We start from the raw sequence: 21,733 nt of genomic DNA on the forward strand, positions 1-21,733 counted from the left end.
TGACAGCTGAGAGAGGGGCTGTGCCAGAGTCTTCTTTCATGACGCCCCGTGGCTGTAAATAAAGCTCATCGAGTCCTGTCCACTGCAGTCATCTACATCGTTAAGACGACGGGCATCTGTCCATCTTAATGCCAAACAGCAGGAAATTTCACACGAGTACTTTTAACTCGTTCTGCCTGTAGATGATCTGGGACACACTCCCAAGGTCATTTCTAACAACCTGCAAGAGCTAAATTTATTATTTATTTATAGTCATAGTAATCTACCTCTATTTAGTAATTTTACTGGCTTTCCGGCAAGTTGCTTTATTTCTCATATTTTCTGCCCCCACGTTGATTGTGCATCCTCGACTGCCTGTAAAAGAAAAACCCATCATAACCCATGTGAGGTTAATATCTTTGGGTTGCTGGTCAGACAAGTTAAGCAGTTTGTAGACGTCAAACTGGGCTCTGGGAACTCGCGATGGGCATTTTTCACTATTTTCTGACAGTTAATAGGCTGTGCAAATTAACGATTAATCAGAAATAAAACTAACATATACTTACTAAATAACTAAGGTTGGAAAATAAACAAGGCAGGGCAGCACTGAAAGCTTCCTTTGATTGAGAATAAAGTATTTACAACAAACGAATCTGGTCTGATTAGAATATAATTAGGTCAATCTCCCCTGTAGTCCTCGTTTAATAAAATCCGTAACAGAAAACTGCAAAAACTAATGGAATAAATACATTGTGCCCACTTCAGTATTTCCAAAGTAAACAAATGTGTTTTGGTGCCATCGCCAACCTTGTTTAGTGATTACATGATCTCTGACCCCCCCACCCCACCCCCCACGAGGAACAGTCCCACTTAGTGTCACAGTGCTCTCACACACACTCTTGTGCTGCTCTCGCAAGCAGCTGTTTTTGTTTTCAAAGTCTAATTTATGTATTTGCAAACACATTGTTGTTGCTCCGTCAGCCTCCGGGGTCACTGCAGACGATGTCATGGAATACTAATAGCATGCAAATCTTTTTAATTACACAATGTTTATTCCTCTTTCCCTCAAGCTATAGTTTCATTGCAAAGTCCATGTCCTCCTTTAGTCGGCTGAGGTGCAGCGTCAGAGCTACAGTGAAGCCGGGGTCAGGTCGGACCAAACCCATTGTACCGAATACAAAGAGGATTTCTATGATATTATGCTTAGTGCTGCAGGTGGTTTAAGTTGAGTTTTTTGATCATTAGATGCATGAAAACTGCTAGAGAAAGTAATGCCCAAAACATTTGTTTTGGGCATCACCTAATATTCTATGAATATCATAAATTATAATCACCAGTGTTGTTGATACTTGTCGGTTCCACTTCAGTCAAACAAAACTGAAATTAGACACCTGTCATAGTTCGTAAATTTAAAGGCTGCTTCAATACTAACACCACAGTGGCTGATTATGATGATGATGTATAGAGAGTATGACATGAAGTGAGTGAAAATCTTTACCTGCCAAAGTGGGGGGAAAAAACTTTCCTCAAAGCCACTACAGTATATGTTGGATTTGAACATTTCCTACTTTCCTCCTAAAGCGGTAGCATTGAAAACGAAATCCCAATGAATCCGAGCCAGACACACTGAGAATGAAGGGGCTGATAGTAACACACAGACTGCACCAATTTTCAATGGAACTTTATTTTTCCCAAAAACAAAAACTTCAAAGTAGCTATTTTCTCCTCACAGTTCTACACAATGGGCTTTAAGCTCAAGTTTGTTAGCAGCGCATTCATGTTCAGATCTCAAAATACTCCCTTTAACTTCAGCTTTGTCCACCAGATTTTCCAGTTTCCATGGAACGGTGTTAATTTTGGCACCTGAATTTATTTAGTTTTTCTCTTTTAACGAAAATGTGTATAGGTTTCATTCAGATTTTGGTCATTTCATTTTTGTTAGTTTTAGTCTTTCACGTTATTATTTAGTTTGTATTCCCTGACGTTTCCTCACAGTTCTCTTTTTCCATTATTTCTTACTTTGTCTTAGTCTAATTTTTGTCGGGAAAAATCAGCCCTCAATGAATATTTTTCACCGTGGTTTTCATTGATGCAATTGACACTGCCATGGGAATTCCCTCACACTGAAAGCACTAGGTTTATTAGGACCTGTGCCAGTGTCAGGCTTCCTGATAAATGCCCATGGCTGGAATGTTTTAACTCTGTCTGTGGGGACTAGAAAACACTAAATTAGGCAGTTGCTTTCGAACACATTACCAGACATCATGGCCAGGTGCACTCTGGCGGAAGCCAAAGAGCCAATCCACAGCGAACAGGCATTTAATTCCTAAACCGTGATGACTGAAAAGAAGCCTGTTTCTGACACTCTAAGACCAACCTAGCCTTACAACTAAACGTCTAGGAACACTGCCGACGCTCGACAAGTCACAGCTTTGCAAGGTGCTGCTCTGTTTGGCTGCCCTTCCCGTCAGGTGAAGCGTGATCATAAAAGAATGACACAAGATCTACAGAGAGTCAACTCACAGTGATTGTTTGGAGGAGAACGTGCTCAGCTGCACTCTGGACGAAGACAATCAGGGACAACCTCAAGAGACTACAGATTCTGTTACTGCTAGAGTTTAGCTTACTATTTGTTGAATATTTTAGAGGGCTGCATGGCAAGAGGAAAGTAATGAAAATTTCACTCTCGAGTGAATTAAGAAGAGTCTGACAGAAGTTAGATCAAACCAACCAGTAACACAAGAAAATGAGAGTCCTCACTGTTCACTTCGCTCCCATGGCTTATTAAGAAATCCCCACAGGGGTCAACATGCAACGCAAAAGGCCAAAATTGCCCCTGATAGGTTGAATCTGGCATTTAGAATTACCTGACACTCTTAGCTAAACTGGGAGAAAAAAAAAAATCTAATCATGGTCATTCTGGGTTGAGGTCATTTATTGACAGATCTGGAGCTGCTCATCGTCATTCTGCTTCAAAGGAAAGTAGAAAACAAAGCTACTTAAGTGCCTCTGAAAGCTCATTTAGAGTTACTTTTGTACTTAGAACAAGTTAAAACCAAAGTACATGCAAAAAGGATTAGAAAATAATTTTAGCTATATTTTCTTTGTGTCAAAAATTAACAATACAACGTGCAAAACATCAACCAGATATACTGTAGATTGCAAAGATGATAAAAAATGTTAAAAGTTAAACAGTTAAAACAATCCTACAACAACGATATAAGAATGAACACTAAAACATAGAAATTTGCAATAAGAACCAGAATTACTAAGATTTATATTCTGTATTACTTCAGACTTTGATACTTTTTTTACTTTGCTGCGAATGCATGTTTGGCACACTATTTCCAGTTTAATATGGTGTCTATTATAAACCAAGGAATCAAGCTGATGGCATAGCTGTGAATAAAGACCGGATGTTTTTACCTTTGATTTCCTACTTTAACCCATTTCCAACTATCTTCTTTTACAGTATTTGCTTCAAGCCAAAGGGAGAGAAATAATGGTAAAGACGCAGCAGAGTCATTCATGTGTATAAGCAGTTTCAAAAGGACCCAGGATCGAGCCCTGAGGAACAACCACAAGCCATCCAAGCTTGTTTTGAGCCTGTTTTAATATTACTGGGGTAGTATTTTACATCTTGTGGCTGAAACTGAAGTTTTAACTGAGACGCAGCTGTGATATAAAACTGAACTTTGATGTAGAACAGACAGACCATATAATCTGCATCTTCCATCTGTGGCTCCATATTTTTTTTGTTTCTCTTCTTAATTTTTGTTCATAGTAGAATTACACAAAGTAACAAAGACTGTCTCTCTTTTTATCAACCTTTTTTTGGGGAGCCATAATCTTAAATAAATAATAAACAAAACTAACCAGGGGTTCCATTTTTACATTCAGTGCGAGCACCCACTTCGTGTCCAGCCAGTTGATCCGTACAGTGTGAGTGCAACAGTCGCAGGTTCTGGCTGTCCAGAAAGGCTGATTAAAACTGGGAGCGTGAGTTAACACAAACTACGAGATTAATGAAAACGAACAGTGTCTGTCCAGATTAGGGAGCATCATCAGAAGGGCAAAATGCAAATGGGAGTTCGTTCTGTTTTGCTCACCTTCTACCCCAGCAATCACATACTGCAGAGCTGTGTCAACACAGAAAGCAAAGAAATCCAACCACATGGTTTTTCTAGCAAAATAAAAAAAGTTATAGGTCACTAGACAAATACAACAAAACTCTACCAACAAAAAGCAAGCGAAGAATATCTGCTCCAGAGTGCTTATGGACGCTTTTAAAGTAAGCTTTTGTGGCAGCGATTAACCGGGTAGGCCAAAAAGTAATTACAGTTGAAAGCTATGGCAGAGATATGTCTAGTTCTCAGACAACTAGTTGATTAATTGATAGCTGACTGACAGAAAATTAATCAACAGTAAATCTGATGACAGAAGTATAGCCTGACCAATACCGTATTTTGAGGTCAATACCAATATACATATTTAATAAATTGTTAGAGTTTTAGTAAAAAATATGATTATTTATTGATAAGACTGTTGCTGTTTCTAAAATAGAAAGGACCCCTTAATGATTAAAGATTTCCCTTGATTTTTTCTTCTCAAGCAATTGTGATCAAAATATTCTCTCAACATTTTATATCTGAAAAATAAACATCATTATTATCTGGTGGACAAACTATGTAATGGAGACTTGGCTGAATGTATTGGTCCAGCTGTGAGTTAAATAATCGTATAGATCTTTTATATAATATTTTGTGGCTTCAGCTCTCCAAGATGAAGATTTTCTGCGTGAGTAAATCTGAAAGATACTGAGTGTCTTTGGGATTTTGACTGTTGCCAGAACAAAAAGTCTTAGCCAATTGATTGATAAAATTACCACAGATTAATTAGCAAATAATAAATGAATAGTGTAGATACTTTAGTCGTAGCCCTGGATATGTCATCTGATTCATACATTTGTTTTTTCTGACCTGAATGAAGAACAAAAGTGGCATTCAGGCCTGGTCAGGTTCAGGTGCAGAGTGGAATCAAGACAGTGAAGGAAATACTCTATTGTTTCTTCAAGTCAATCATTCGCTTGCAGTTGTCACTTGTAAGCGAATGATTAGTGATGAGGTAGCTGGGTGGGGGAGCTTTTGAATGAACATGGACCTCAGTTGCCGTGGTGGAACTGGCATGCAAAGCACCGTTTCCCGCTGGCTGTGTTATTGACAAGGTGCATCCATTACTGCTTGTGTTCTTCACAAATAGATGTCATTAATAAGCAGCAGAGAGCACCTGGTACTGACGGTCACACTCAGCTGCTGGAAAGCCTGAACCGAAGAGTCAGCCAACGGGAAGCCCTGGAGGATAGACACTGGCTGTCAAATTAGTCTGTATTAAAGATAAAATCATCCATTTACTGAACCGTCTAACCAGGCTGGATGGATTCACATGTACATAATGTAAATAAGACTCAGTGGCACAAAGCTTTACTCATTTTTGTTCTCGCTCTTTTTCCTATTTTAACACTATGGTTTAACATGGAAAAACCGTCCTTTTCTTAATTGATTCTAATGTTCAATGTGTGATTAATAATCTGACTTCACTTAGTGTTAATGTTGAGTCCAGGTGAGCCGTTTATGCTCATAAAATCATTAGGATGACAAATACTTTGAGGGTGAGGGTGGTTTGTCCTTTCAAACACTAGTTTTCCTTTTAACATGACTTCTACCATCACTAGGTCACATTATGATAAACCAGTCTCACTGACTTTCAGCATGAACCCTGACAGTGGTGGTATTGCTCAGTGGAGTGTGTGTTACTGAGAAAAGCCCTCATTTCGTATATTGAGATTGATAGACACCATCTTTTGCGCCTCTTTGTATTTCCATCGAGTGATGTGTCGAGCGAACGTGGCTAAAGTGAAAATAATGCTGTCATTTCCCAGTGAGGCTAAAACCTGTAAAATTAAGACGAACGAGCAGAAGTCGTTCTCAATTTAGTTTGCTTAACCTGATTACGTTCATCAGCCTGACTGTGTGCTCATAGGGCAACCAAGGGGATGAGACGGGCTACACTGGAGAAACCAAGAAGAGCGTTTAATGTTGTGGCTTTTCGGTGTATGATCTTCACAGATACCAACCAATAACCTGGTACACGATGTGAAATCAGCCCAATATTCTCACTGCAGTAGCACTCGGTTTAGGGTTGGGGATGAACAGCATTTTATTTAATACGAGTAGCTACATTTACAAATAATTTCAACTCAAAAATCTGCAAATACCTTTTGTTGGCTGCAAAGACAGAAACGCTTTTGAGTAGGAGCCTAATTAATGTACACAACCTGTAGTCACGACGTGAGCTACAGAAGATATCGATTGATTAAATGTATCTGACACACTCTTCTAGAGAGTTTACAGGGTAATGTTTCTTTGTGCTCTACGGCCATCAGCTTGGAGAGAGCCCATTATCATCAAACTACTGAAGTTCTGGGTTGGAAAATATAAAGTTTATATGCTTAAATTATTGAAATGAAATGCAGATTCGGTGCACGTCCTACTTGTAGTGAACGTGTTATATGTGGAGTGAATGTCACAACCTGTGAAACCTGTTGAAGATCCCAATACTTTCATATCTATAATACATGTCTGTCAATGAGGAGACCAGCATTCTGTTTTCTATTACAAGTTTATCTGGCATCCTCTCATTTCAGCAAGCGTCTCCCAGACCATCTTAATATCTTTTTGAAGATCCCATTTGGTGTGCTAATTGCTCTCCAGGAATAAAGTCATTAGCTGCCGTTACAGTTGATTTATGAAACATCGGTCAAATAAGGCCTGTGATCTAGAACAACACAGACTGAGCATCTGGAAGACAATCAAAGTTCAATTAGTTACCATATCAATCAGGGTCAAAAAGCCTTGCCAAGTCCTCCTTATCAGCTCAAATTGCTAAAAAAATCACCCCACAGATAAAAAGAAAACCCTTCGTATCCCCTTTCAGCTCTTAAAACCTCGTTTGAGTCCAACATGCACATACATGGAGAGGTTTAATCCTCTTCTCTTGCTCAGAGGACTGTGATGCAACTTTCAATTCTCCCACAAGTTCAATAGAATCCAACTCTATTTCCATCCTTTTTTGGTGAATACATTATGTCAACCTCCGCGCAGTCCATTCTGTCATCTTACTTTTAGACTCTTGTTAAATCTGGCACACAAATGATCCATCAAGCGGCGTATACTCCAATAAAGTCTTTTGTTTTTCAGCTTCGTTGACGGCTCAGCTCCATTTTTTATCATCTATTAAAATACAGAGGGGATGAAGTGCATGCTGAAGATATTAAACAGTCTTTTTCTATTCCTATTCCAAAAAACGTCTGACCTATGACCTCAAAATGATCAAACTCTACACTTTTATCGACCACGTTGACTAACAACACTCGACTACTCTCAGGATCAGCCCTCAAAAATTCTTTGATCTATAACGGCAGCGACTGAACATATGGAAAATTAATTTTCATATCAATCAAGGTTGTGCAGGTTTAAGGAGTTGGAGGGCTCATAAATCACCAACTCCTAATAGAAGAGTCTGGATATGGCTTAGTGAAGCATTATTTACACAATCTGCTCACGGTTTCCGCAGGCTTTGCACATAAGCCACTTCACAGACTCACTGATTTACGTTCTCCTACCTTATTTCAAGCTTTTCATCATGGCTTTTCATCATTGGTTGATTGGTCCAATGCACTGCTGGACATTTAATTGCCTCTACAACAAGTCGCAAGATAATACATTTTTAATATATTTTTGTAAGAGGTGTACATCTTTAAAAAAAAACCTCACAGATATATGGTTTCATGTTTAAAAGTTTCTCGGTAATTTATTAAAACACCTGCTCACTTTAGTTTTTAGCAAATGTTTCTCAAGCAGAAGGAAATAGTGCATTTGTTGGGGACTAGTTTAAACTATGAATAAATAAATATGTCCCTCTCGTGTGGCTACTCCCAGAATGGGTGCCTTATGGACAGGCTGCCTAGAGTGCTTGAAGATGCGTTCGTCTCCTTTATTGTACATTTTAATAAGGTTTCATTACATCAATATCGAGCTAACGTTTACAGTTACTTTTGTAACATGTTTGAAACTTATCAGAAGACATAAGCAATAAATATCGAAATGACCATATTAAAAATCCTAATAAAATTATGGACTTACAACTTTGTCTCTAAGAAATTATGTTTATATATTACTAAATTGTTGGATTTTGGTTGGTTTAGGTTCGGGAAAGATGGTGGCTTTGGTTAAATATAAATAAACAGGTTGTGTCTGACGTCACTGTGACCTTGTTCTGTATTAAACCAGACCAGGATCTTTCTCGAACCTGAACCAAGCGCTGTGAGAGTCTAACCAGAACCATAAACCAGATTAATGATGCTTGAGTCACTGCAACTGGACATTTTACTGTAACATTGGATATGTTGGCAGAAAAAAAAAATCTTGTCTGTAAACATTTTACTGATACGTTCAGTATCAACATATTTGCAACTTGCCGCCAACATTTCCTCGTTACATTAATAGAAAGCAGAATCCGGTCGAAATAACGTTTCCTACAAAACGTATATACTGTTGCAAATTAGTCTAATATAAAAGTAATTTCTAAGAGACTGACATGACACTTACTGAATGCTGAAGTTTATGACAAGCATTGCCTGACTACGTGGACTGGGGTCTTGCTGTTTCCATTATTATATCTGTGTAAGATGGCGTTCTCATCCCTGGTATATATGAAAAAACGAAAAACAGACTTGCCTGAGAGTGGAGTCAGACCCTCGGATTAGATCTCTGCCAATATCAAGAAAATGTGGGCATAACAGTGGACTCACATGTCTCACTAAAACGTCTGCAATCTTTTTGTTTTCTTGTGTTTGTCCTTGTAAGCTAATTTTACATTTTAGCTGAACAAAAATTCCGATAAAAAGGAGTCTAGTGAGTGCTTGGGGCAGCGGCACAGTGTGTGTGTTAATGGTGATGAAGGAACACGTCACCCAGAGACACAGTGTGAATCACTGATGTGTTTTTATGGTTTTTAGAAACAGTGGAGCTCTATACCACAGAGGAATAAGATATATCAGGCTTTGGATACACAGACAACACTTGTTAGTAGGAGACATTCATTGGTCATTTTAGTTTTTTCCTGAGTATTGTTGACAGTGAGAAAATTTAAGAATACCACCAGACTTTGAGATGCCTTTAAGCACTGTATCTATCATCGGCCTTCTCTTGTTATTACTGCAGGTTTATACGGCAGGTTATATAAACCTACATTCTTTATCCCAAACTTAATCTCCTCCACTGATGAAACGTCTTATACACATATATGCTGAGAGGCTCACTGGGGTTCTCTGCTGATGACGCAACCCGCCATGTCTGCCCCTGTCAATCCCACCCATGATGAGACAGATTCACTTCTCCACCGAGGCAAATTAACCATCAGCGCACGTATGAGCAGTCCATTTTTATTTTTTAAAGCACAGCCTATCCCTGCTTTGCTCTCAACAGGATATGAAAGATGAAGAGATCACAGACTGAGAGGGGCAGAAACCCATAGCAGACACAACAGGAGTGATGTCTATCAACTCAGCCTGGACCCGTGAGCCTTTGGTAATTCATGACGTATCAGGAAACTTATGTAGCTTCCCTCATGTCTGGGCCGTTATTGCAGACACCAAATAAGCAGCATGGAAAACAACATCACACCCGATGGTGGCACTCAGTTTTTGCCCCGGTTTTTCGCCTCTCAGGCTACACACGTGCTACCTTTATACCCTCTGATCAGTCAAGGTTGTTGGAGCCTGAGAGAAAGACTGCAGGTGCTACGGTGGGTAAAGCTGATAAAAACATTACATACTGTGTTGAAGAATGGGGAAATATTCAAAAGAGAGACTATAAGAACTGCACACAAAGCTACTTAACAATAACGCACTAAACCACTGTTTATGAAACCGAAGGCTATAAAATTCACAATAAAATTCTGAGTTTTGGTAGGTTTTAATAAAAAATGGTGTAAATCGTGTATAAAGTGAAAAATACATACCTGAAAGTATGCTGTTTAAAATTAGAAGAAGCTAACGTGACTAGAGAGACATATTAGAATTTCAAGATGAAGGTTACTCTTTACACACAGTATCGTATAAAGTGAATAATCACACATACTGTGTTGTCAAAAATGCTTTATCACATCATCTCATAAAGTTTTAGCACTTTCCACCGATAAGATAAGATGGAAATGATCGAAAATCCGTTTGGTCACGCCACTGTAGCATTTTAAAACCTGCGATGGACCCCGGAAGGAAATACATCTACCCATTCACTAACCACCAGTAGCTCTGGTATCCCTGGTAAAGATTAATTTGAAGAGCCCTAGTTATTACACACATAAATAAAATACGCCTTCATAAGCGCCCTGCATTGATCCATTAAAGAAAGCAATTGATGGAGGAATCGAAACTGTTAGTACTTAACAAGAATTATTAGCAATTTTGCGGCTTTCAGTGACGGTGTCTGTGCCATTACTCAACTAAAAAACAGCTCTTCACTGTCAAACCACTACAACACAGAGAATAAAAACTTTCAGGATTCCTCTTTTGTCATTTGTGAAGCGATTATCTTGGCAATAAAAAAACATCTGTTATTACTCAATTATAGATGCATTTAACGTTGGAATGAGTAAGTTAACAACTGTTAGATAATGGCAAGATTTATTTTTTCCACTCAGTTGTGGAGTTATGCACAAGTACAAGCATGTGACATATATTTATTTGATAACATTTTCAGGCATACATGGCTACAACTGGAAACATAAAGTCCACTAAGCCTGGAAAAATATTAAAGTCCTCATACAATGCGTTTTGTTCTGAGTTGCTATTGACCAACTTCCGCAAAGGCGACATAAATTTCTTGAGAGTTTGTTGGTTTGTGGGAACTTATATACAGAAACAAATCTACAAACATTTCACATAAGTACTACTTATGTAGAAGATGAGTTCTTCACTCAATGCCCGCCTTTTGAGAGAATCCCTTCAAATTCTCAATTTTAGCATGTATTACTTGTCCCAGCCTGAAATGTTTAATTATAATTAGTACATATTTAGATGTTGAATAGTAGTCACTGCCCACTAGGTTCAAGTGTTCAGTATCGGAACCATTACTGTACAGAATAATCTTAGGCCTTTATTCTTTTTTAAAGGATAAGACTGGCAATATTCTTTATTTTTGCTATTGTCAGCAGATCCCATGAAGAAACCAAAACCAACAAGGTGTTGGTCCGTCTCTAAACACTTTTTTACCCCCCTGCCCTGTCTGTGGCTCTCAGCCCCAACCTCCGCTTCTAATTAAAAAAAAGGCTCTGTAATTTCCTAAAACAGCTGCTCACTGTACCAGTCAAACAGAAGTAGTGCATTTATTGGGGACTATTTTGAGCAGCGGATTAATCCACATTTGGTGCTCTAGTGAGTATTTGGGGCAGTATTTGTTGGTGGGAGACATCCAGCGTTGGTTTGGATCTTTTCATGGGATTTGTTGACAAGAAGATGAATATACAATGTCACCAGACTTAACCTTCAGATAGATTTGAAGATTGTGGTTCTTTGGGAATATGATGCATCCTGTGTTTTCCTTTTTAGTGCTCCTCGCCACAGCGCAGCGTTCAATGGATGCTGATTGGTGGGGTATTACCTGTTGTTTAAAGCCACTTTGTTCATATAGGGTAAAGGGTAATACAGAGTGGAAACCAAACCTTTGAATGTGGCCTGTCTGTTACTTACACTTGGGGGACGTTATCTCTCTGAGGAAGTGAGGAGACCTTTTATCCTCCACACGCAGATGGAAAACAAGGGAAACTCATCTGACAATAGAAAGACGCGCTGCTCCAAGTGACTCAGGAGGCCAATCTGCTCCGACCCCACCTCTACCTTTGATTTCTGTAGGAGCTCCTCCAGGATCCGAAACAGGTGGCACGAGTTCTGATACTGCTCCACAGGAAACTTGTCGAGCCCTGAGCTCTCCTGCCCCTGGAAAGTAACATCAACATTAGGGCTGCATGATTCATTGATAACTACTATCAAGACACAACACCTGATATGATGTGAATCAGTGTTTAACAATAAGAAAGGGTAACTTTGATTGAGATGAGTGTCAGGTAAAGGTCTTAAACATACAGTGTAAGCCTGTGCAGTACGTGTAGGACCTTTAACTGACACTCAACTAGCCTGAAACGGCCACATTATATCTTGCAAACTTTTCAGTGTGAAATTTAATCCTGGACATATTCTTGACAGTCAATCAAGATGGGCCAAATTTGCAAAATGCTTACAAGAAGACTTGACTCGCTGCCTCTCTTAACTTCCCAAACATTCTAGAACTTTGCAGATATTTCACTGGATAAGCAAAAACTTGACCTGCTGGTAACACAAGATGATAAGTCAGTGGATCGCAAAAGACATGAGGATTCAGCCACCATGGGAATTCTAATGATTGTGGACACATTTAACTAAAAACCAAAAATCTCAACATCAAGGTGGGGCTATGGGAAAAGTCAGCCAGGGAACATGAGTATTTTCATAAAATTTCACGGCAATCCATCCAATTGTTGGGGAGATATTTCAGTCCGGAACAAATAGGTGGACCAAACGGCTGTCCGACACTGTCATTTCCTCTAGCATAGCTAAAAACCTGCAGACTGGATGGGCAAACTCCCACAACCCTGCCAGTAAACAGAGTTGGTCCATTAATCGTACTTGGGATTGTTTGAGATGTCAGAAAGGAAAACAATCACCAAAATGGCATGGCTGTTAAGTGTTCCTCCTGGCTAAAACCTTCAGAGAGCTGACCAGTACCCAGAGCTGGTCCACCATTCCAAGTCCAGGATTTATTTCTAATCTGAAGTTTGACAATGGATCGGAGCCTCCTGTTCATCACTCTGGCCAAAGCATTCCCATTGAGCCTGAGCAGTGTGATACTCCACTGATTGGAAAACACCTTACTGTCATATTTAGGAAAACCTGGAACCACCACACCTTCCTGCCAGCTGACAAGCATGGGTCCTGACCTCTATGCAACAGTGAGGAGGTTTGTCAACCACGACAAACTGACAGTATCCAAAGCATTCAGCATTTCAGGGTTAAAGATTATCCGTTCCAGTCTATCTGACCTCCCTATAACTATCTGCTAATTCAGCAGTCCCCTGGACTGGCCAAACACAAAAGATCTCCATAGACTTGACAGCTTTCTTCATCTCTGGTGTCAATAAGCAAGATCTTGGCTTCCTGCCATTATAACTTTCCGGCCAAATCACAGAGTTGCCACCCCTGTAATGGCAGCTCTGATCTCTCCAATGCTGAGCATGTAAAATCTTCCTATCACCTTCTGGATGCCAACCAGCACAAATACCTCTCCGTTTGTGGGAAATACTCCAGCCAAGATGTAGGAATCGAGTAAGTCGTTTAAGTACATGACTGCCTTGCTACTGCTGACCCAACAGAAAGCGCAGGAGGAATGTAATTCAAAGGAGAGACAGTGGTAAGAAACCTGCTGAAAAAGGTAAATCATTACTCAAATAGCCCCACTCTGAAGTAAATTCTCAGGGATGATGGCCTGACAGATGCTGCAAGTAAATACTACTGCACAAGCTATTTAACAACAGATGTCAGTACAGAAATACAGTGTTTTCAGAGCATACACTAAGTGAATTTTAAGGCTTTCAATACACAGAACGCTACAAACGAAAATTTAATTATTCAAATAAAGGGAAGCCACTGGATTTCTTCCAGGTTCGTAAATGTGCCTTTGTAAATGTGTGTGTGCTTGAATTCTTACGTGTGAAAGTGTCTGTGTGTGCACACTTGCGTGTGCGGCTGTGAGATGTCACGAACGAAAACAACCGGCAGATGGCTGTCAGGTGTTCCTCCAGGCTAAAAACCTTCAGAGTGCTGACAGAAGGTGACGACAAAACCCCTTAACCCCTTACAAAAACGCACACAAACAAACAACACTTGGACCCCCATGAGGACTGGGTCATTTGGCACTTTGCTCTAGAGAGCTAGAACAACCATTTTTCTTAACATCACAGAATTCACTTATTGAAATTTGCCTGCTGGGAAACTCTTCTCTCCAGCTATACAAACACATTGATGAAGACAGACATTAATGACGATTAATGACAATAATTTCTTTGTAGAAAATGTCAGCAGAGTGTCATATGCATGGCTGCTGAAATGTCCAGCTTCAGAGTGGCTGAAACGCTGCCATCTTCCATTCTCTGAAGCCAGTGGTCTTCCCTGTTGACGACTGACACAGTCAACGGGGAGGCCACTTCTATTGTCAAACACCCAAAAACGCGCACATCTGGTCTGTGATCTGGAAGCAGTGCTTCAAGTCACTTCACGGGTTTGGTAGCATATTAAACACGAAGGACTGGGTCTGGGGAGGACAACTAAAAAAAGGATTTCTCCGTTTTTCTTCAAAGTTCCAATGCTCATCGTTTGGCTTGTGCCTTTCTTTCTGACCACCTGCAGGCTTCATGTTGTTTTTCAGCTGCTGCTCTGACTCCTTATCTCTCTCACTTGCCATTATGCATTTTCCGTTTCTCAGCTGATTATGATTAAAAAAGACACTAAAACCTATTTTAGTGTTGTGTTTTAGAATATTATTAAGACAAACATGCATCACTCAGACTTATATGATTGACAAGTCTTTTAATAAATTTGCTCACACTAGACAATCAATTTGAGTGTGATAACAGGTTCCAATTGTTTCAGATTTGTTGTTTGAACTGTGAATTTAGGGGCTATATGTGCTGTATATACGCATATTTGGTGAGACGTTGCCATTAAGAGACCATGCCAGGCAGCTTGAAACTCACACTGCCTGCTGCGGCAGCTGTCAACGACATGGAAAGGACATATTTCATTTGGGTGAACACGAGGTGAGAGGACCGCAGTGTGATGTGGCTTTGCATATCATCGTCACAAGGATGATTATCTGAGCCGCGCCCATGCACAGACTCTGGATGCATGAGATTATTCGGACACAGAGTCTAAGTGATTCCTCAGCAACCTCTGAGTGCCCCACCAGTGAGGCTGGACGATCCATTTAAAAACTAACAAACTGCTGAGAACATGAAATGAAATGAGGCCGAAAGGGTGGGAGTGAAAGCTCACGGAAACTATTTAATGAATGATTTTGTGTGCCAGCACAGTCGTGATTTATTTTAAACATGGTTTCACTTAACCGACTAAACAGTGCATATCCTATTTGTAGGCGTAGGCATTAATTAATATGCGGATTCTCTTGCTTCACACCAGACTAACAACTGAAGGAGCGCACATACATAGGCTTTCAACAGTAATAAGATCTGAGCCAATATAAAACATTCTCTGCGGTCCGGTTGCTGCTAGTAGCAATCACCTTACTGACGTCATGTCTCGGGTTGCTACTAATCGATGTTAAGGAATTCACAAAATGTTCTGTCGATAAATCGACCAATTGTTTACTCCATAAATGAACCAAAATAAAGAAAAATGCCCGTCACACTTTCCCGCAACCTACGAAGTCACCTTCAAATGTCCTGCTCTGTCTGACCCACAGTCCAAAACCCGGATACACTCAGTTTACAACGATATAAAACAGAGAAAATCAGCAAAAGGTCATTTCTGACGAGAGGGAAATGTTTTCCCTTGCTTGATTTCTGTCAAGCTACTTATTTAACATTTCAAAACTGACCAAAAAAAAAAAACTTACTCTGATTAATCCATTGTGTTATTAGTTTAAACTGAATGGTAGGTCATCATTTTCACAGAATAACCCACAATACAGCAGGACTCATACTGAGACAACTAAATCCACAGCAGAGTTTATTGTTCTAATTCTAAATTTGTCACCTTTTTTGATTATTTTTTGGGGTTTATCAACAGCTACTGTAGAGAACGGGTTATTCGTCTAGCACAAACTCTTAAAATTTTCTGTTTCCACCTTCTGAAAAGTGAGTTTATTCAGTTGGCCAGACAAAACAAGTAATTTGAAGATGTGACATTGGGCTGTGGGAACATGTGTGGGGCATTTTTCACTTGTTTCCGACATTTTAAGCAAAGCAGCCTGTCATTTTTGAAAACATAGACATTAAACTTCAAACCCTGAAAAGAAAGTAAGAAAAAAAAGAGCGCACCTTAAAAAATACCCGAAGGCCCAGAGTGTTTGAATAAGTGACATAACTGCATATAAAGACTGAGCTTCAAGAGACAGTAGGACCACAGGAAATAAAGCTGTCCTGGAAACATTCTCAACGCCCTTTTCTACAGTAAAAGAAATAAAGATCCCACTTTGTCTTCAAATTGTTTGCTGCTTTTTCCACATTAAACTGCTCTGCTCCAGCTAACAAAACTAATTAGGCATTACATTTTTTAAAATTTGTACTTATTTTTTTTCTATATAGCAATAACTGGTGAAACGATACAGAAATCTGCGCAGAGCGTTGGACGTTTATTTTTGTGTTTTTTTGATTTACCTGGCCACCAGTCATCACCTTCCTTAAAAAAGCCTCACCATTAGTTTTGTTTGACAACAACATTCAACAACGTTGAGAGGTTAGAGGTGGTTTATATCGGTTAGGCTGGTAAGGAGCCCAAGATATTCTACTTTAATCTCCAACCTGTCAAGCGCTCATATGCCCGAAGAATGTATGAAGCCATGAAGCGGGACTTGATGGACAGCAAAAATCGATAACTGGAATGAAAATCTGACAGGAGCTGTGATGGAGCATCTATGAAGAACATATGCAAAGAGTGCAACTACTAGTCCACGGTGGGAGGTGACAAAATCCTGAAACCGCAGAGGACCTGCGAGGTCTTACTGCTTCAACTTGAGCATGAAGTCAAGCCAAGGCCTCAAAGGACGCTAGTGAATAAATATCTCTGGGACACAGTATTAACAAGAAAGTAAGTAAAAAACAGGAAAATGATCCTGTTTCTTGCTGGGTAATTGTACTGGAATCTATAGGGGTTAATTTTCGCTAAGTGTAATAATAAACAGGTAAAAAGGAAGTACAGTATCCAGCGTATAAATAAGGTCAAAAAGTTGAGTTGCTTTTCAATTAAATGTTAACCTTAGCACACTGAAATGGTCACACACACTTCTAAACAGTGTAAACGCAACATACCATACACACCTTTACTAATCCCAAAGTCAAACTGAGTTTCATCTCATCCTTATTTTCCTGAGGTTTCTTACTTTTTGATTTGGATTTTTTCCACAAAAAACGGGGTCAGCGTGCTGTATTTTGCCCAGATGATGATTTGGGGCTATACACTGCCAATAAAATATCATGTATGTTTTAATTAACTGAATATAGAGCCGGACTAATACTGGATTTTTTGGATCAATATTGATAGTTGAGAGGTTAAAAAATTCATTTCATCTGTCTTTATTCATATCAAACATTTTTGATAAGAATCCCTTGATATTTTTAAAATAATTCTATGAAATGATCATGTGAAAAACAATGCGACAATGTGAAAGGGGTCATTGTTAGTGACGAACACACAGAGAATCATCACCAGAATTTAAAGTTTTCCTCAAATCTATGGGACATTTTCGCACCTTTGGCTCATTGTTCTGGTTTTCCAGCCCTTAGCGTTACTGTTGTGGTTCACTCTCACTGCTCTCATGGCATCATTTTCCGTCTCGGCAGGCAGCTGCTTTCAGAGAAACAGCTGTAAAAAGCCTCTGTCCACTACCTGCTAACAGCAGACAGACCCAGTCAGAGACCAGCTGGTGAACATAGTGGGCTATGTTCACCAGCTGCTAAAGAGCCTTTTCCGAATTATCCCAAAAACATCCTCGACATTTCATTATATTTTCCAGTTACTTATTGACTGACATATGTGATATATCTGGAACGAGCTAATATCATCCGATGCATTGGCCTGTTTGATTTATGGGTTTAACTTTAATTGACAGAATGATGATGTTTGATGGTAAATCAGATTTTTTCCTCTCCCGATTCTGATACGTTAGGTCAAGGTACCTGACAATACCGAGTACCGATCCAATACTAATGTTTTCTTTTTCCCAATGTTAAAATATTTAAACTCTGCAGGGAGCTCACTTTGTCGACCTGTGCAGAACTCTAATTAAGAATAATTTGGCTTTGCTGCACAGACATGAGAGTCAGTCTTCTCATTTAACTCAAAATGTCTAACTACTGCTTTGAAGAATCCAAGCTTTTCTGAAGGCAAAACCGTACTTAAAACATCCAACAAAGACCATTTGAGGTCAACTGTTACACCATGGCTCCAAAACTGGGGTTTCAAGGGAGGCTTTGACAAGTAGTATAATACCTACTGTAATCTTATTTTATTTCCATGCCACTGTAAATCAATGTTCCTGGCATGAAGGAAAAAAGAAACACAATACAAACCGACAGATTCATCAAACACGATAGATCTCAGACTGCTTTTTGAAAAAAGAGATGTTAGAGACCACTGACTCATCAGTGGGCGGCTTTTCTCCCAATGTGGGTTCAGGATTAAATCCCTTGAGGCCATATCCCTCTTTTATTATCCACCGGGTCATTTAATGAGCAAAGTGTCCTTGCACAATGCTGTATAACCAGCCCGGTTTCTGCCTTCAAAAGTACTGACAGCAACAGTAAAATCAGAAATAATGAAGTTGAGAGGGACAGGCAGTTTCCCTTCTGTGTTCATTCCGAACAATCAATATAATGAATAAATGAAAATAATACTATTGTTGCATTTATGAGAGGAATATGATTAGAAACCCTAGAATTACCACCTTGCAGTTGTACGTCTCCGCCAGAAGTCAAGTTGCAGTTTACGTTCGTTTCTGTCCAGACCCATGTAATACATGGAGTGAAGACTTTGAAGGAATTTAATAAAATGTATTAAGTGTATTTGGTCATAATTAGTGTGTGAATTCTTGAGTTATGGCCAAAATCGTGTTTTGTGAGGTCATTGTGACCTTGCGGACTATCAACCAAAAAACATAATGCCTCTGGCCACAGCTGTTGCCGGCGTGGAGGCATGAAAATCAAGTTTCTCATTTATGATCCTTAGGGTCTTTAGTGGAGCTGTCAATGTTGTGCAGTGACATGTCAGCTGACACTTGTAGACAGGGACTCCCGTGGAACCCGATTCGGAATTGGAATTAGATTTTTTTAGGTTGGTTTTCCAGTACTTAAAACAAAACAGAGAGTGAGATTAGAGAATCAGAAATGTAGTGTCCTTCATGATGGTGCGTGCAGCCTCTCCTCTCGGCTCTACATTCATTCATCTGACCAGGTGGTGACACTTGACAGTTTTCACTGGTGCAACGCTGTCAGACTGTTATTTACATATTTCTAACTGAATACAGATGAGAGTGTTGAGTTTCAATGCCTAATAGCAGTTTTGGTGTATGACTTTCAGTAAAGAACTGTCTGCAGTGTCTGGGGTGACCTTGTGGTTAGGATGCATACAATATATGTAATGATCGCCATGTCCCATTATTCCAGCTGAAGTCTTTTGCCGCGTGTCGTCGCTCTCTCTCCCTTTGTTTCTCGTTATCTCGCTCCTGTTCATCTTAGCTACAGACAGAAAATTCCCCAAAAAACACTAATGCGTGTATGAGGGGATCATCTACCGCAGCTGCCCATGTGTACAGTGTCAAGAGCAAAGAACGGGGGAACGGATGTGAGACAAAAATCAAGAATAGAACACAATTACTAGGACAAAGTTTTGGAGAGAAGAACATCAGAGGAAAATGATAGAGGGCCCATCTGCATGTATCCCAGCCAGAGTCCTACTCTAAGTGAGAGGATAAAAAACAGCAGGACAGGCTGATTTAGTTGTTTGCTGGCTCGTTAGCACACCTTGGGGATCCGCCAGGCCGACAGGATTTGCTGGTGCCTTTTAATAATCCAGATAAACTACCCTGTCCCTCAATGCCAGTTATAGGACAGCTTTTCACTTCCAGGCCAAACCACAAAGTCAGAATGACTTTATCTTTAATTTTATCTTTTTCTTTTTTCCCCGATGCCACTGAGTGACCTAAGCTAAATATTGGACATGAGGGCTCAGGCAAGGCTGAGGTTAAGCAGAAGGTCATTTCACAATCGACTTTCCAGGTAAACATGATGATGAGTTGTGGCTTTGAAGCTTGGCAACAGGATAATGTAAAACTTCTTTTAATATCTGCAGAGGGTTGACCTGTAACACAGAGGCTCATGCCCAACAACTCAAAAGGCGATAATTAGCTACCCCGAGAATCGGTTCATCACAAATGAACACGATCATTTTCGCTATTCTACATTTTAATTACAGCACTTTTCCTTGGCAACAAAATTAATTCTTTTACAACTGTCAGTGTAATAAACATGTAATAATGAAGGCAGGTAGCAGCTGAAGAGCCGGATCGTCTTCTCAGGAGTTGGTAGAGACCAAAAAACCGACTTAAAAGGAGAGAGAATATTGAACTTTTTCAGCAGGTGAACACAAACACAACTCCAATTTGATGCCACTGTTGTTCTGTCTGCTGGATTTGTAAACAGGCAACTGTTTTTGTCTAACAAAAAAAAAAAAAAAAAAAGTCTCCATCCATCCTTATTTCATAAATTTCCAAGGACTTTTCGTTCCTTATGGGTACAGAAGCCAAGCACGAGAGTAGAGCTGCAACAATTAGTTGATTAATCGATTGAAAGAGAATTAATCAGCAACTGTTGTAGTAATTAAATCGTTTTTGTACGTTTGTAAGCAAAAATGCCAAACATGAGTTGTTTCTAGCTACAAATGTAAGTGATATCCTGCTTTTCTTTGTCAGACATGATAGTGAACTGAGCATCTCTCATCTGAAGATGTCACCTTGGTGTGTGGGAAATTATATTGGGCATTTTATAGACAAATGATTAATCGAAAAATAATCTGAATATTAATCGACGGTGAAAATAATCGTTAGTTGCAGCCCTACATCACAGTTCGTCTTGACATTGGAAAGAAGAGTTCGACAAACCTAAAAGCGCTGTGGATCACAACAGCTACTAGGCCCTGGAAGGCAACCGATCTTTTATTATTATTTGGCTTTGCTGCACAGACATGAGATTATTTTGTAAACTAAGCAAAACGCATTTTACACTTTAGTTATAACCATTTGCTCTGAGTTATTAATATGTGTACAACAAGTCAGAGAACTTGCTGTACACATATGAATTAATAAAGACCATACATTAACACAAGCTTAAATGAGGTTGAATTACAGTGACAGAATGACTCAGAGTTTACACTCTACCATCTGAAGGAATCTAGTAAGAAACCATAAGCAGGGTCAGAGGGGTCGTTATGAAACTGTCATCACTTTCTACATCACTACGTAGTCAATCGTATGTAACTCTCACCACTCCAACTCTCATTACCGTGGGTTGAAGGCAGAAATGAGAAACGGCGCACCCGTATTGGGACAGTGTAATGTGAAATGATAAGAATCTGAACACTTCATAGTTCAGATCCGCCTTGTAGAGACATTTGAAAATGGTGAGTCCGAAGAAACGATCCATATCAGCATAGGAACCCTGGTAATTACCACTGATGGGATTCGGAAACATGAAAGGCCTTTTCCGCTGTGGTAGATGAGGACCTTGATTGTGGAAGGCGACAACTCCTGGATCTGTATGCAGCACGGGAGCCTGAAGCACCATGACTCAGATAGCATGGGCTGCCCTGAGATTA

General features: G+C 39.7%; 1 protein-coding gene across 9 annotated transcripts in view; it reads right to left on the bottom strand.

Annotated features, from left to right (window-relative positions):
• mei4 (meiosis-specific, MEI4 homolog (S. cerevisiae)) overlaps positions 1 to 21,733 on the bottom strand; it is an 86,505-nt gene that overhangs the window by 22,576 nt on the left and 42,196 nt on the right. For 6 of the 9 annotated variants that reach the window (XM_040125111.1, XM_040125104.1, XM_040125107.1 and 3 more), the window contains one exon: positions 10,707 to 12,034. The exons of 1 other annotated variant lie outside the window; for it this stretch is intronic. In XM_040125111.1, coding sequence (XP_039981045.1) covers positions 11,801 to 12,034 — 234 coding nt within the window. In that variant the 3' untranslated portion in view covers positions 10,707 to 11,800. Of the gene's footprint in view, positions 1 to 10,706; positions 12,035 to 21,733 lie in introns of those variants that run through there. 2 more of the 9 variants (XM_040125105.1, XM_040125106.1) reach the window with 2 other exon arrangements.

The sequence above is a fragment of the Xiphias gladius genome, chromosome 4 (assembly GCF_016859285.1).
Source record: "Xiphias gladius isolate SHS-SW01 ecotype Sanya breed wild chromosome 4, ASM1685928v1, whole genome shotgun sequence".
Lineage (NCBI taxonomy): Eukaryota > Metazoa > Chordata > Actinopteri > Istiophoriformes > Xiphiidae > Xiphias > Xiphias gladius.